Here is a 17308-nt window from a genome sequence, read left to right as displayed (position 1 = left end):
ACGACAGAAGACGTTTTTTCTGTTGTCTGATTTTTTTGAACGTCTTCAGACAACAGAGCTAACTATTTATGTCGTCTAAATGGTATCAAAATCAACACCAATTCAACTTTTTCAAGTTTGTTATAATTTAGAAAATTCAGACAACAGATTCTGTTGTCTGAGTAAATGGAAAAGTTATTTCTCCTTGTGTGGACAAAAACAGTTTTTTGGCCTAACTACAAGTCCCTCTTCTTCTGACCTAGACCCCGCGTTACACCACTTGGTGGAAAAATGAAAAAGCTCACCGTCTTCGTTTATTCTTAGTTTTCCCTCGCCCGACCTAGCAGCTCATCTTCTTCGCTGCTCTTCCTCCATCACTGCTCTCTTGTATCGGTCTACAAAGTACAAACCAACAACCAAAGCAGCCTCTCACCCCGTGCTTTCCCGTACCCAGTGAAAAAATCAAAACATCTCTTTTTTACCTCACTATCAGATCCATTCATTCCTCTCATCTCAAAACCATGAGAGGTTCTTCTTCCCCAGAAGAGACGGAAGCTAGAGACGCACCGCCCAAGCTAGGTTTTGGACACAAAAGATTCTTCTTCAACCTCTCCTCCAGCTAACTTGGGTTTTGGTTGAGTTCTTCAATTTCACGAACGATTCCGAAGTATTGATTCACTACTGTTGGATGGTAAGCCTCTTTCTTCAATCATTTTAGGGTTTCAAATTTGATTTGTTTTGGGTTTTAGGGTTCTCTTGGGATATTGATTTGGGTGTTTTTGCTAATGTCCTTTGCAATTAGGTTTGGGTGTTTGGGCTTCTATCGATTTAGAGATGTGGGTGACTGAAATAGAGTTGGGTCTTACTCTAATTTAGGAGTGTATCTCTCCGTCTCCGTGAATTGAACATCCAGAGTTGTCAGGGATTATCAAGCCTAGAATTGGGCTCGATAACTGCACCTCTCTTCAGCACTTGTGCATAAGGGATTGCCCTAATCTGATATCAATTCCAATCACGCAGTGCATGCCGTCTCTCTGGAGATTGGATATCATCAGATCGTGTGAGAGATTATCAAGCCTAGTTGGGCTCGACTACTGCAACTCTCTTAAGCAATTGTAGGTAATGATATGTAATAATCTAATATCAATTATTGGTGTTCAGAGATTATTAAGCCTACCGAGTGGGCTCCAATTATGCACCTCTCTTCAGAAAGTATAATGTGTGTTTGTTCTTGTTCCCTCTATCACTTTCATCTTGTTATTTAAATTATTGGTTATCCTCATGTTTTGTGTCCCATTATTTCTCTTCCTGTATAAGTACTAGTTTTTGTGATGGGGAAGTTCATCCTCTAGTATAACCAAAATAGACATTGATTATGTTGATATGTTAGATTCTCATCTAGAACGTAGATATTTAAATTTGATTTATCAGCACTTCTGGTATGGACTCAATTTCCAGGATACCAGTCTAAAACTCCATTATTAACCAGAGGAATATTTATGTGGAAGCAAGAGGATAGAGACCAGACGGTAAAAATGGAAATTGCCAAAAGTCTTCTCCTACCTTCCACTCACAATTACTCAATTTGTCAGAGAAGCTTACATCAACTCATTTAGAGCTAGGCACGATTCCCAATGGACTTTCTTCAAGTCTCACATTGTCTCAACTTTTTCCAGAACAGTTGAGTACACTTATGTAATTGCTCAATCATGATTCTTTAATTAGCTTTTAGCTTTCTTTAGCGAATCTTTTCCTTCTCACTTCTCCTCTTGCAGTGATTCTCACTAGAAATATAAGTTTTCCTTGCTTCCTGGAGGCTCCTTGCTCAAGTGGGGCATTCTCAGGATAAGAACTAATTAACCTGCAGACCAGAGATAGCTAGTTATTACATTTACTATCAGCTGTGTGTGGTCCTGCATTCATATCATGCAGTCACTTCCATGGATTGGTTGGGATGTTTAATCACAGAACTTATGTGTCAGTGAATATTATTTTGGTAAAGATTATGCGAATGGAAATTTTGATTCACTGACATATTCATGAAAGATTGTCAGAAAGTTGTGTATGTGCGTTGCATTATTAGTATTTTTAACATTTGAGCTATATGTTCTAAGCTTTTTTCAGCATTTTCTTATACCATCTTATAGTTCTGAGTCCAGTGAACTTGTGATTCCCAACTAATTTTATGGTTAGGACACAGTTTAATATAGCTCTCAAGATTCTTCTCTGCTTAGTAAAACGACATTCCTTTTCATTTTTTGCAATTCAATCAGATTATAGTTATGACTCTTGACAACTTCCTTGCTACTAGGTTGAATGTTCTGTTACTCGGTGACTTCCAACTATTGTTGGGTTTTGCTATTTTATGTCATCGTATTGGTAGCCTCTAGTTTGTCTATGGTCAATGTACTACTCTCCTCCTATGAATTCAATTGATAATGTTTAGTTTCTTGCTTTAGAACTAAAATAATGTTAACTTTTCCGGTATGTTAACTTTTCACTTTCCTGGGGATTTTTTTTTGATACGATCACTTTTCGGTTTCTGTTTTCCGTGTCATTTTAGATTCCAATATCTTTTTCTTTGTTTATTGAAGATAGCTCTAAGTAATGATTGTTAGATATTGTTAAGAAACAAAATAAAATTAAATAGGCTGCCCAGAATTGAATATCAAGTTAAATTACATTTGTTGAAATTGTTTACAGATAATAGTAACAATGAGTTAACTACCAATTAAGACTTGCGAAGAATCCAAGCCTTCAGTTCGCCAATTCCTTGTCATGCTTTTCTCAGATCTGTTTTTGTACAGGATTCCACTTTCTTTCCAAATTAGGGATTTAGGTTTTCTTCTTTGTCTGATGAAGGAAGGACTGATGAAGGAGATGCAGAGGTCGAAGGAGGGACTGATGAAGAAGATGCAGAGGAAGAAGACGGAGGTGAGGTTGAGTCTTTTTGGTCTTTGTTGCTTGATTATTATATGCTATGAAATGCATTGATGTGCTTCAATTTGGTTGGTTTACTTGAATTTCATTGCAGGGTTTCTGCTGTAGTCTTGTAGCATTGGAAATTTGTTTATATGTGCATCTTCTATAGCTACATTTAGAGGTTAAGTTATGCACGTTAATGTATGCAATGTGTTTTATATGGATTTCTGCATTTAATTTTCAATAGAAGCTTATGCTTGTTCTAATGTAACATTTGGGGTTAACGGTTTTGCAAATTGATATTCCGATATGATGTTCCATTTTCTACATTGAAAACAGTTTTGCAAGGCAAAATGCATAACTTTACATGTTGTGTACAGTTTATACCCTAGCATATATTGGCATATTTTGTTGAATGAGGAGTTTGGTGCTACTGTTCGCCATATTGTAGAAGGAGAGACTAAGGTTCCTTTTTGTATCTATTGTTGTGATGTTGGTACTTTTATTATAATTATTATTATATCTAACATATATCTATTTTCGTAGCTCCTAGTCTGTTTCTCAAACCTGCCAATTAATTTGGGAAAGCAGCTGTTCAATGTTCTTCTCCTTTGTGTGTAGGTTTCAAAGTTGGGAAAGTTGAAATGTAGGGATGAACATGATTCTGTACAAGATGTAAAAGCAGATGACCTACGGCAGATGCTTCTAGCCATGACAGAGGAGGTAGTTTTGTTTATTATAATATTTGGAGTTCTGTGTTTTATTGAGTAAAGCCATTTGGAAACTAAATCTTTAGATATGCTTCATAAACACACACACACACACACACACACACATATATATATATATATATAAATAGTTACTATTGTTTGTTTAATTATTTATGATTGTCAGTCACTACTTTAAACAATACTTATAACTTTATAAGGACTTTTTCAGGCTGACCATGCTTGATGTTTACTTGCAGTATTTATAAATCTGTTCTCAAATCTAAAGGTTCAATTAATGAGGTCAATCAATATTTGTTCTGCTATTTGCCTTTAACACCTTATACTTTCATGTTTATACACTGGGAATTTTGTTCTAGATACTGCATGCTTGACCATGCTTAGATGTTTCATCTAGTTTCTCAATGAATTTTGTTCCAGGGGTTGGCTGTTGTTGCAATATTGAGGCACTTTAGATACCCTTGCAGGTAAATCATGTTCTGAACTAATGTTAGTTTCTGTCCAACTAATATTACTTATTGCTTGCTTTAATTTTCTTCCGAGTGTTGAAGTTATTTTAGCATCTCTTTTGTTTCATTTCAATACATAGTGTTCCATATTGTTAATGATGGTAGTGAGTAATTATATAGCCTTGCAGGTAATGTGGTATTTTTATCAAGCTGATTGTCTGGTCTGTTATTATAGGTTCATTTAGCACCTGGACGCAAATTTAATTTTCAAAAATATAACAAAAGATCATTAGAAGATGACTTTAAGGTGGTTGTGGGAATCATGTGCTATTGCCAACCTTTTCTTTCTTCATGTTCTGGACTACGATGACGCTCTATTTGCTACTCAATGTTCGTGGTGATTAACTCTTGTTTTGTTTCCTTTTTCCTATAACTGAGTTGGTCTTTGTTGTTATATATTTCATAAAAGTCATTCGTTGTTTCTTTCCATTTTGTGAATGTACAGATGGTTTCAACAATGAAGAAGTCGATCTTTGATGAACAAACTAACAAGGCCTTAAGGAAATTGCAAAAGAATGCTCAAAAGAAGAGAAGGCATCATGATGTGGTTCGAGCTGAATGGGCAAATCATGTTATACAGTTCGAATTTTGGTTCTGTTTAAGGTAGATGAGTAGCACTTGGAACTGCTTTTGTGCATTCATATATAACTGATGGAAAGTGTTGATGAACTTAAATTATGCATGCAGTTGCTCTGTCTAGCTACTCTTTCTTTACCTTATAGGTTTTTGACTTGGTGCACTAGGTAAATGATCGAGATAAGATGGTTTTTTGGTTCTCTTGATCATAATGTAACTGTTGGCTAGGTTTAGAGTTGGAACTATGGATTGTATTTTGGATGATGTTGATGCAATTAATGAAACGAAGCCATCATTTTCAATGCTGATTTTAGTCCAATTTTATGGTTTTGATGATTGTAAATGACTGATGTTAAAATGGTTGAAAGGCAACAGATATATGCAGGTTTATGTTGTATCAAGAAAATACAGCACAATTTATGTTGTATCAAGAAAATAGAAACAACAGAAACAAATGATCATATGTTGTTTCTACCAAGTTCAAACAACAGAAAAGTAGAGTTCAAAGAGCTCTCAGACAACAGAAGTAGGTGATTGATATGTTGTTTCTACCACATTCAAACAACAGAAAAGTAGAGTTCAAATAGCTCTCAGACAACAGAAGTAGGTGTTGATATGTTGTTTCTACCACGTTCAAACAACAGAAAAGTAGAGTTCAAAGAGCTCTCAGACAACAGAAGTAGGTGGTTGATATGTTGTTTCTACCAACTTCAAACAACAGAATTATGTTGTTGCATACGAAATCAGTCAACATATAACTGTCATTGTTCTTCAAATCAGACGACAGAAGCATCAGCTAAGCTTAATATTGGTTCAATCAAACGACAGAAACAACAAAAACTCTGTCATCTTACATTAACTACATCGACAGTTATTTTTTGAATCCGTTGATGAAGTGAATTTCCAACAACATTAATATGTAGTGGTATGGTGTTTCAGACGACAGATAGACTCCGATTCTTCAATATTAGGTACTTCAGACGACAGTACCTTAAACTGAATCTGTTGTCTGAATGCATGATCAACGACGGAGAATATCTGTCGTCTGAATGGCTTAGAGACGGCAGCCACTTAGACAACAGATTTTTACTTCATCAGACGACAGATATGGTCTGTCGTCTGAAGCATTTTTTGGCATAGTGTGTGGTACTCATTAGCTTATAGTATATTCTGTATACTATCGCAAGAAGAGCATATCCTTTTTTATTGATATGTCATCTGTCTTGACTCTCAGTCTGAGACAGTGGGCTGCATCTTTCAAGCTAGTTGAAAAATTTGGGAAGCAGTTGAAATAAGCCACTTGATTGCATAGAGATGCTTCAAGTGTTCCTAACAAACTGGCTTGAAAATCTGTTAGTCTATTGTCTTGTAAGACACATAGGACTGAATAGTTTATGCCTTCTCGGGCAAGTAATTTTATGCCTACTTGGACTGCTCCAATGTGCATAAATTGGTAATTTTTTGTTCTTGCTCGGGCAACTTCATCAGGAGTGATCATCAAAAGATCTGTTTCTCCTGTTGTGGAAGGGGTTGTAAATTCCAATAATTTGAAATGATGGCTATCTATCAGTTCAAACTTTCCCCTTTTGTAGATTTGTTTAAAATCTAACTTTGGAATTGCGGAGTTTTTTTTACCTCCTGTTCAATTTCATTGTATTCAAATTCTTCAGCATTTAGGAGTTGTACTCCTTTCTTTTTCCCGAAGATGCTCATCATTTTGACATCTCTTATTACCAAGTGTTTTGGCTTTTCATGCTTGATACTAGTCAGACTAGTAGAAGGTTCTAGAAAAATCATGCTTGGCATAAGATTCTTCTCAGGCTTTTCTAATGGTTTGAATCCATTAGCTTTCTTTGATTTTACTGGAGGCTTTTTCTTATCCTTCAGTATAGAATCCAGCGTTTTTTGCTGTTCATTGATTTTTCTGCTAACACTTGTTAGCTGTTCTTCTTCCCTTTTAGGAAGTTCTTTGATATAATCTATTTTGTGCTCCAATTTTTCTAATTGGGCGATTATATCTGGTATTTTTTCTAGATGATTTTGACATCTAGATACTTCTTGTATCAGGTTCTGATGTTTCTCATCAAAAGATATTAGTAGAGAATTTAACTTCTCTAATAGCAATTCAGATTTTGTCCCCATTGGGGATTCCCCTTTTAAGCTCTTTGCAAGCTCTGATACCAGTTTTTGCGGATCTAACCAATGCTCAAATAATCAAGAGGTTTTTGTTCCTCTTTAAGAGTATACAAGAGATTTTCAATATTCTGCTCAGCTTTATAAATTCTTTTCTGGACTATAAAGATGATATCCCAGTAGTCGGGAGTTTCTCTTTTTAGCCTTGATCTATACTCTTTTAGTTTTCTCAATTTTTCTCTTTCTTCTGCTAATTCCTTGCTTGTATTGTTACTAGGGCTGCCACTTGGTTTGGTAATTACCAAACCGACTGAATACCAACCGATGTTTTAGGTTTGGTAAACCGACTTTTTGGTAACGAGACCGATAAAACCGAAATAAAAAATTACCGAAAAAGTTGGTTTGGTTTTGGTAAATACCGAATCTACCGATTATCTAAATATTAGATTTATATACTACAGTTTTCAATACACATACATGTATATTAAGAAATAAATATAAAAACTTTTATAATAGTATGAATATTACTACATATACTACATTAATAGTACATGTATTTTAAGTAACCTAGTCAAAGATGGTTGAATAACCTAGTTTTAGTGAAAATTGCTAAACCTTGATGTCATATATACAAAAGAAAGCTATAATTAGTAGATGAATACAACGTTTATGACTATAAAATTCAAAAACCTAGTTTTGTTCATTCTAATTCATATTATAAAGAATTAGTTGTTCTAAAGTTGGTAATACCGAAAACCGAAATACCGAATTTGGTAGATATAATTAAAAACCAAAAATTTTGGTTGGTAATTGGTAGCTCAGTTTTGAAACCGAAAGCTTTGGTTTTGAAGTTGGTAATACCTATAACTGATTCGAACCGACCGAGTGACAGCCCTAATTGTTACAGATAGCTATTAACTCAAGTCTGTCGACGATTAAAATTCTGAATGCTGAAGTTTTAACTGTTTACCTTTTGAAGAGATGATGAAGTTTTAGCTGCAATTATTGTCTAAACAAATAAATCAAGAAGGGCCCACCACGTTTCAAAAAAAAAAACTAATTATAAAAACATGTAAAGAGAAAGGAGGGGTAATAATGGTATAAAAGTAGATAAGATGGGTAGGTGAGAAGAAAAAGAGAAAAAGTTTGTGTGAAAGGGAATAAAAATAAGTTGGTGGGGTGTATGGGAAGTATATTGGTGAAATTGGGGTGTATGAGAATTTCCCCTAAAAAGAAAGGAGAAAAATAATACAAACAAAAGAAATAGGGAAAGAGAAAGCAAATTTGTGTTTGTAGACTCCTTCACGGCTACTTCTGAATTAGGTTGCCTCCCAAGCAGCGCTTGAGTTTAACGTCTTTCAGCCAGACGGTACCTCCATTAAATAAAGTTAGTGACTACAATTAACAAAGAAATACAAAGTATAAAAAAAAAAACTACGAATTACAAACTACAAGTATAATTAACAAGTATATTGTACATAATTTCTCACACAAGACACAAGTTAAGTACACAAGTGAGTATAAAACGTGAAAAGTATTTTTACAAGTGTTTTTTTTTTTTTTTAATATAGACAGGAGTTCAATTTATTTGCAACACTTAGGTACGGGAACAGGGAGTCTTGATGTGCAATGGGACTAAAATAGCTACCCTTTTCAAGACTATGTTTTATCCAATATACCTTAGTGTATCACAACATTTTCTTTTGTTATAAATATTGCTAATATTGAATCTAATTCCAAGCGGTAAATCAACTGGACATGCGGCTCAAGTATAGTCGCTTAGACACAAACTCCCTTTCAAATCCTTTGGGCAGCCTTACTGAAATGGCTAGGTGGGGGAGGGAGAACACGAGAGACAAAATCAATTTTGGCATGAGCTACTCCCACATAGTGGTTTATGCTCATTTGGAAGCACTTCTGGATTCAAAAACCCGTCATGAACGTTGTCCCCTTCCTAGACACCATTCCACATAGGCTATACTTACTAAGATGAAAAAAGTCATAAGTGTGAAGACAGTTCAACAAGTGTTAATAAAGGTCGCCCTCAACCTTAGGGGACCTGAACTAGGTACCAATAAGGGGTTTAGGCCAATATTAACAAAAGAGACTTCACCAATTCCATTCAATTTACAACTTACAATTAAAACTCCTTTTCAACAATATAAATAACGTCCTACTTAATTTAAACTAAGTTTCAAACAGTTTATATACAACAATTATAAACAAAAACAAGTGATTTTTCAATCCCCGGCAACGGCGCAAAAAATTGATACGCTAAGAGTAAGCGCGCAATTTAACCCTGCAAAATGTAGTTGTCAGTATAGAATAAGTAGGGATCGTTCTAGCCGGGGATTGAGGGTATACCTGTAATTGCAAAAATAAATAAAGAATTAATACAAGTAAAAAGTATTATTTACAAAAATAAAACAAAGAATAAAAATATATACAAGTAAACACAAATAAGGGGGTTTTAGGATTTTTAAATTAAAAGTTAAAAGAAAGAAAAATAAAAATGTAAATTACATATACAATGGTGGAACGCAAGGAACAAAGATCAAAACCACAATCATATGCATTAAATCTAATCACAAAGTATGAAATACACCGTGAAAGATGAATGACAAGCCTTGAGACGAAGAACTTGAAGATCCTTGAAAGCAAGCAATCTTCTAGGGACGACACAAGGGTGGATGACGGTTAGGATCTTGATGTATTGCATGACTTCTTCTCCTCCTTGCTTGAAACACAGAGCTTCTGAAGACTAGAGAATGGAGAGAATTTTTCTGATGTTTAGAATTATGGGAGAAGTGGTGTGTTGTTGTGGTCTAATTTTGGCTTCAAGAATTGCTGTTATTTATAGTGGAATCCTCCTATCTTGTGATGCAATCATGACCAATCATCTAGAGGTGAGTTCTCCTCCAAATTTCCTTGATTTTCTCATGACAGAGTCTTGAATTTTCTCATCTCTTTTCCCCTTAATGACTCATGGTATATTCCCTGAATAGTGACCAGATACATCCCTTATTACTCTCCTTTGAATTGCACTAATTTCTTCTTGCAAGATTTGTGCTCACAACGAACTTCTATAATCAAGAAAAATCAGAAATTAATTGGAGTCTATAATCAATAAGAAATAAGATAATTAGGAATAAATATTGATTATGAACACTCCCCTTTTATCTCCACGAAATAAGAAGAATTTATGTGAATGAAAACTCCTTGATTTCCTCCTTATTTTTGTGCTTCATCTTATCCTTCATGTTTCCTTGACTTCATCACTCAAGAGTTCTCAATGGGATGGACTCCTAAATTCCCTCTTTAAAACAAGAAAATCAGAAATAGGAAAGTTCAAAGGAAGAAAGTTCCCTAAAACAAAATAGGAAATATTTCCTAAAATGAAATAGGAAAGTTTCTAAAATGACTTATCCTTCATTTATGCTATTTTTTTTACCACTTTTCTCCGATGTACCTAGAAAATAAAAACTAAATTAAAAATGATTAAGTAAAGAAAATAATTAAGCAAAATATGGGGAGTTAATTATTAAAACGTCGTATTAATATTCTCCTATCAATATTTCTTCACTTTATCGGGAATATATCACAAATATCTAATATATCGGGGATATTTGACGATGTCGGAGAAATTTCACAGAAACGGTAAAAGATAAGATATTTACCTCCTAGATATATCGGTCGGTTGAAAAAAGGAGATATCGGGGAAGATATCAGAAATATCGCAGATATTTAAAACCTTGTGCCTATGTACTATGTTCTAGATTTTTCATAGTTATAGACTCGCTTTGAATAAGTGAGCACTGTGATACGCTAAAAGCAAGCGCATAATTTAACCCTGAAAATATCGTTAGTAGTATAAGCAAATAGGGATCGTTCTATTCCGGGGATTAAGGGTACACCTGTCATTGTCAAACAATTAAACAATTAAAATTAAAACAAAGTATAATATTTACAAAGATATAACAAGTATAAACATTATTTACGAAAAGGGGGGATTTTTGGTTTTGATTTTCGAAAATAAAACTAAATAAGTAAAACAAATAAAATGCAAAAACATAAAGATAATGATGGAATGAGAGAACAAAGATCAAAACCGAAACCATGATTAAAATCGATTCAAACCCTAATATTGTTCATCTAAGTCATGAGAAAGGAGTTGATCATGTGAAACGTTCGAAAGCAAACAATTTCTCATATTTTACTTTTCAATGCTAATTAACCTAAGTGAAAGAACCTAGATTAATCCTATCAAACATGCAATCAAACCCTAGAAAGCTAGTCAATCATGACATGTTTGACGCATTAGACATAGAGAAAGGCTATCAACTCAAGTGTACAACTTAGTATGGAAAAGTCTACCTAATTGCAATCCTCGTTAATTAAATTCGATCTTTGTCCAAAACCTTTACTACTTTTGATTCAAGTCACACAAAGCAAAAAGTTGATTTATGTTCTTAAACCTAGCACCAATTACATGCAAATCCTATAAGTGTCGACCCAAATAAGATAAACATATAAAAGTTTTCTGTAAAGCAAATTTAATTAAACAAACTCACATAAGAAACTCTCGAATTACAATATATGAATCTGAAAATTCTCAATTAATCATAAAATTCCAGAAATTAACAATTGTTCAAACATATATGTCAACTAGAAACAATTCCAACGAAATCAAACAAGGTTACAAAGAAAGAGGTTGAATTACACCGTGAGATGGAGATGGGGATGAAAGATAAAACGTATGGAGTCTTGAATCTCGAAAGCAAGCTTCAAGGTGGAGAATGGATGATGATGCTCCCGGCTTGGTTCTTCTTCTTCTTCGGCCTTGCTTGAACTTCGTGGCTTGCTCTAGAGGATGGAGAGAGCTTTCGCGTATATAGTAAATTTCTGAATTATGGGGGTGTGTAAAACGTCTAGCATAGGGGGAGTATATATAGGGGACGTTGGCCTTGGTCTCCAAGTTTCATGAATCTTCTATTATTTTCCAAGGAATTATCAGAAAATGCCACATAACTTCAACCAATCACAAATTGCCATGTAAGCCCTGGTGTGTCATCCAACCAATCATAAGCCTTCAAAATAAGTCCCAAATATATTATTGCCGAATATCCATGAATTAATTCTGATTTTCTTCTTTATTTTCGGCCAAAATTCCTTTAGGAATTGTAGGAATGAATCTGGACTTGTTTTGAGCTTTTTCTTGTTGCACAATCCCTTGAAACTCTCCCTAGAATATCTCCAACGTTTTTCCTTGATTTCTTCTTGATTTTTCACATTATCTTCATGATTCCCACGGAAAAATCAGATTTAATTCCTCCAAAAATATCTCCATTACGTCACAAACCCTAATTTCCGCGGGCATTTATCCATTTTGCCGAAAATCCAACTTCTCTTGAGAGTTCTTGGGCCTTTATGCGTCACCTTCAAGCCATGTCATCTTCTAATGTCTTCAAGAAGCTTCTTAACATCATGACACTTCAATATTTTCGATCACACTTCTTGGACAGCCTAGGAGTCATTTCCTTTCCTGGACAGGATTTCCTGGTTGAAACAGGAAAACTTCTTTTCTTCAATTCTGCTCATTTGTGCATCCCTTTGTATCTCATCTTGTTTCCCTCCAACGTTCTCTAGCTCCTCTTTCCATTTATGAGCTCATTTCAGCTCATTTATTCCAACTACTTGAAAATAGAAACTGTTAATGAAAAATAGAAACTTTCCTAAAATGAAAAACAGAAACTTTCCTAAACTAAAAAGGGAAACTTTCTAAAAATGAAAAATAGAAACTACAAAATGGAAACTTTCTACAATAAGGAACTTTCCCAATCAAAGAATGGAAACTTTCCTAAACAGAGTTTTATTAAGGAAATAACGCAGAAAATGTAGGGAAATGCAGTTAAAACGTCGCATTAAAATGCTCCTATCAAATTCCCCCACACTTAGCTTTTGCTAGTCCCTTAGCAAAATCACACTAAGACTCAACGAAATTTAAAGACTCTAAACGAACAAAGACTCTATTGCCCTTCAACTTTTTTTCTCAGCAATCTCTTACTTTCACAACACCAAGATTAGCACTCAACCAAGAATCAATGTTTAAGCATTCGAGAGTTAATTAAAACATATAATCCACACATACACAAGTAGGACTTGGTTGTAACAATGGTGATGGGTTAAGCTCAGCATATTTTAGACAAATATGATTCAAATCCTCACAAGGTATATGCACTCTTTCTTCTCTCTGATCATGGCAATGCTTAAAAGCTTATAATCACTCAGTTATATGTGAGAGAAAGTATTTTGAGGCAATCAAATAACTCACATATATAAGAAACGAAAAACACTTTGTGAATATAATTTTTTTCAAAAGATCTCATGAAGGATACCAAGTACTTGCACGAATGGACTGCCATAGGTTCAACTCTTGTAACTCATCTCCACATCAAGGGTTGTCCCATCTTAAGGATCAAGAAGGTCTTCTCAAGGGTTGTAATGGGGCCAAGGCTCAAGGTTTTAAGAAATGAAAGGTAAGGATTTATCAAAGTGTCCTAAAAACCTAGCAGAGCACATGTAGATGTAGAGACCTCAAGAAATCCACCAAAGCATTGCAAAAACGTCACTTTCCCTAGAGGTAACGTAAAAGGGCCTAATGTCTTCATGTTGGGCCCAATCTTCAATGTAAACTTCCCTTGAACTCTAGTGAAACGGACAAAGGCCAAATTTTCTTTAGTGGGCCTTCAATTCAAAGCAAACTCCAAAATCACTAAGAATGGGGGACTAAAATCCATAAACATATATCTTTCTTTTCTTTTCGAGCCGTACACAATTTTTTTCTTTTCTTTTCATTTTTCACTGCTTTCACATATTTTTTTTTTATGGACAAGTCTACCCCCACACTTGAACTTTCACCTCTTCTCAGTTTTCATCCTTACGCCAAACCCATGTAGTATGTCTCAAAAGATAGCTCCACTAAGTTCTTAGAACAAAGGGTAGGGCTGTAACTATACTAAGCTTTATGGTTAAGGATTTTAAGGGTGATGAACGAAAAGGCTTACTGTAGGCTCAAAGGGGCTTATCTAGGGGGTGCCACGACGGGCACAAATGGGGACACAAGTTTATTTGGCAATGGTGGTAATTCCTAAGGTGCCTCTATCCCTTCCAGAATCAGGGCCATGTATTGATATAACGTCTTAACAAGCACAAGAGCGAATTCTAGCATTTTCTAGTCCATTAAACTTAATCTATGGCAAGCAATCAATCAAATGAAAGAATAATGAGATCATCAAATTATCGCCAAGAAAATAAGAGTATATTTTTCATTTATCACTCCAAGAAAAAGGAACATGGCTCAAATATCTCACATGGGCTTTATGAATCAAAACTCATCTTAACATGCTCAGATTCTGTACCAAGGTCACGAGATCCATATCCACTACTCATGCACACATTTTTCATATATCTCAATTAACCAAAGAATACCATGTTAAAATCATCTCAATATTGTGATCATCTTTTAGCCATAATTTCAGAGATATTAGCTCATCCTAGACAGTTGAAAGGCAACCTATGACTCAATAAATAAAAGCAACAAATATTTTTTTTTTTTGACATTTTTTTATTTATTTTTTTTTTATTATTATTATTATTTTTTTTTTCAATATATATGACTCAATACAAAAATATAAATTCCTTCCCCCACACTTAAATATTGCATTGTCCTCAATGTAATCAATCATAAGCATGCAATGAAACAAGTAAGCATAGATAGAAGGCATTTATGAAAATAAATTCTAAAAGAAAAACGAAAGAGGAAAAAAAAAATGAAAAATAAAAAGAAATAGGGAAAGAGAAAGCAAATCTGTGTAGGTAGACTCCTTCACATCTACTTCTGAATTGGGTTGCCTCCCAAGCAGCGCTTGAGTTTAACGTCTTTCAGCCAGACGATACCTCCATTAAAAAAAAAGTTAGTGACTATAATTAACTAAGAAATACAAAATATACAAACAAGTTTAACTACGAATTACAAACTACATGTAAAATTAGCAAGTACATTGTACACAAGACACAAGTTAGGTACACAAGTGAGTAAAAAAAACATGAAAAATATTTACACAAATGTTTTTTTTTTTTGGTGTATCACAACGTTTTGTTACATTTTCTTTTGTCATAAATATTATTGATATCAAATCTAATTCCAAGCGGTAAATCAAGTGGACGTGCGGCCCAAGTATAGTCGTCTAGACACAAACTCCCTTTCAAATCCTTTGGGCAACCTTACTGAAATGGCCAGGTAGGGGAGGACGACCACAAGAGGCAGAATCCATTTTGGCATGAGCTAAGCCCATTTGTAAGCACTTCTGGATTCAAAACCCGTTATGAACGTTGTCCCCTTCCTAGACACCATTCCACATAGGCTATACTTACTAGGATGAAAAAGATCATAAGTGTGAAGACAATTCAACAAGTGTTAATAAAGGCCGCCCTCAACCTTAAGGGACCTGAACTAGGTACCAATAAGTGGTTTAGGCCAATATTAACAAAAGAGACTTCACCTATTTCATTCAATTTACAACTTACAATTAAAACTCGTATTCAACAATATAAAAACCAACCTAGTTAATTTAAACTAAATTTCAAACAGTTTATATACAACAATTATAAACAAAAACAAGTGATTTTTCAATCCCCGGCAACGGCGCCAAAAATTGATAACGCTAAAAGCAAGCGCATAATTTAACCCTGAAAATATCGTTTGTAATATAAGCAAATATGGATCGTTCTATTCCGGGGATTGAGGGTACAACTGTCATTGTCAAACAATTAAACAATTAAAATTAAAACAAAGTATAATATTTACAAAGATATAACAAGTATAAACATTATTTACGAAAAGGGGGGATTTTTGGTTTTGATTTTTGAAAATAAAACTAAATAAGTAAAACAAATAAAATGCAAAAACATAAAGATAATGATGGAATGAGAGAACAAAGATCAAAACCGAAACCATGATTAAAATCGATTCAAACCCTAATATTGTTCATCTAAGTCATGAGAAAGGAGTTGATCATGTGAAACGTTCGAAAGCAAACAATTTCCCATATTTTACTTTTCAATGCTAATTAACCTAAGTGAAAGCACCTAGATTAATCCTATCAAACATGTAATCAAACCCTAGAAAGCTAGTCAATCATGACATGTTTAACGCATTAGACATAGAGAAAGGCTATCAACTCAAGTGTACAACTTAGTATGGAAAAGTCCACCTAATTGCAATCCTCGTTAATTAAATTCGATCTTTGTCCAAAACCTTTACTACTTTTGATTCAAGTCACACAAAGCAAAAAGTTGATTTATGTTCTTAAACCTAGCACCAATTACATGCAAATCCTATAAGTGTCGACCCAAATAAGATAAACATATAAAAGTTTTCTGTAAAGCAAATTTAATTAAACAAACTCACATAAGCAACTCTCGAATTACAATATATGAATCTGAAAATTCTCAATTAATCATAAAATTCCAGAAATTAACAATTGTTCAAACATATATGTCAACTAGAAACAATTCCAACGAAATCAAACAAGGTTACAAAGAAAGAGGTTGAATTACATCGTGAGATGGAGATGGGGATGAAAGATAAAACGTATGGAGTCTTGAATCTCGAAAGCAAGCTTCAAGGTGGAGAATGGATGATGATGCTCCCGGCTTGGTTCTTCTTCTTCTTCGGCCTTGCTTGAACTTCGTGGCTTGCTCTAGAGGATGGAGAGAGCTTTCGCGTATATAGTAAATTTCTGAATTATGGGGGTGTGTAAAACGTCTAGCATAGGGGGAGTATATATATGGGACGTTGGCCTTGGTCTCCAAGTCTTCATGAATCTTCTATTATTTTCCAAGGAATTATCAGAAAATGCCACATAACTTCAACCAATCACAAATTGCCATGTAAGCCCTGGTGTGTCATCCAACCAATCATAAGCCTTCAAAATAAGTCCCAAATATATTATTGCCGAATATCCATGAATTAATTCTGATTTTCTTCTTCATTTTCGGCCAAAATTCCTTTAGGAATTGTAGGAATGAATCTGGACTTGTTTTGAGCTTTTCTTGTTGCACAATCCCTTGAAACTCTCCCTAGAATATCTCCAACGTTTTTCCTTGATTTCTTCTTGATTTTTCACATTATCTTCATGATTCCCACGGAAAAATCAGATTTAATTCCTCCAAAAATATCTCCATTACGTCACAAACCCTAATTTCCGCGGGCATTTATCCATTTTGCCGAAAATCCAACTTCTCTTGAGAGTTCTTGGGCCTTTATGCGTCACCTTCAAGCCATGTCATCTTCTAATGTCTTCAAGAAGCTTCTTAACATCATGACACTTCAATATTTTCGATCACACTTCTTGGACAGCCTAGGAGTCATTTCCTTTCCTGGACAGGATTTCCTGGTTG

General features: G+C 34.5%; 1 protein-coding gene across 14 annotated transcripts; it reads left to right on the top strand.

Annotated features, from left to right (window-relative positions):
• Window positions 1-340: 340 nt before the first annotated feature.
• Window positions 341-5033, top strand: LOC133724754 (putative GTP diphosphokinase RSH1, chloroplastic). Of its 14 annotated transcripts, none has more exons than XR_009853969.1 (6): window positions 866-1094; window positions 2842-2918; window positions 3523-3624; window positions 3869-4096; window positions 4314-4468; window positions 4584-5033. XR_009853969.1 is itself a non-coding variant. In XM_062151592.1 (6 exons), exons 1-5 carry the CDS (start codon window positions 1003-1005, stop codon window positions 4321-4323), a joined length of 378 nt encoding a protein of 125 aa, XP_062007576.1. In that variant the 5' UTR covers window positions 866-1002; the 3' UTR covers window positions 4324-4468; window positions 4584-5033. The 14 variants fall into 14 exon arrangements, 9 of the variants coding, with proteins under 9 accessions (XP_062007582.1, XP_062007581.1, XP_062007576.1 ...); XR_009853966.1 differs by having other exon boundaries at window positions 866-1098; window positions 2787-2913; XR_009853967.1 differs by having other exon boundaries at window positions 866-1098; window positions 2787-2918.
• The last annotated feature ends 12275 nt before the right edge of the window (window positions 5034-17308 follow it).

Source organism: Rosa rugosa, chromosome 1, assembly GCF_958449725.1.
Source record: "Rosa rugosa chromosome 1, drRosRugo1.1, whole genome shotgun sequence".
Taxonomy (NCBI): domain Eukaryota; kingdom Viridiplantae; phylum Streptophyta; class Magnoliopsida; order Rosales; family Rosaceae; genus Rosa; species Rosa rugosa.
Note: the sequence above shows the minus strand (reverse complement) of the source record. Positions and strands in the feature narration are given on the sequence as shown.

Excerpts from the sequence above, each read along its gene's own strand:
- LOC133724754 (XM_062151591.1), top strand. The coding sequence starts at position 1,003 with ATGCCGTCTCTCTGGAGATTGGATATCATCAGATCGTGTGAGAGATTA. Across the intron at positions 2,914-3,522 it reads TGCAGAGGAAGAAGACGGAG|GTTTCAAAGTTGGGAAAGTT; the intron begins GTGAGGTTGAGT and ends CTTTGTGTGTAG. Across the intron at positions 3,625-4,049 it reads TTCTAGCCATGACAGAGGAG|GGGTTGGCTGTTGTTGCAAT; the intron begins GTAGTTTTGTTT and ends ATTTTGTTCCAG.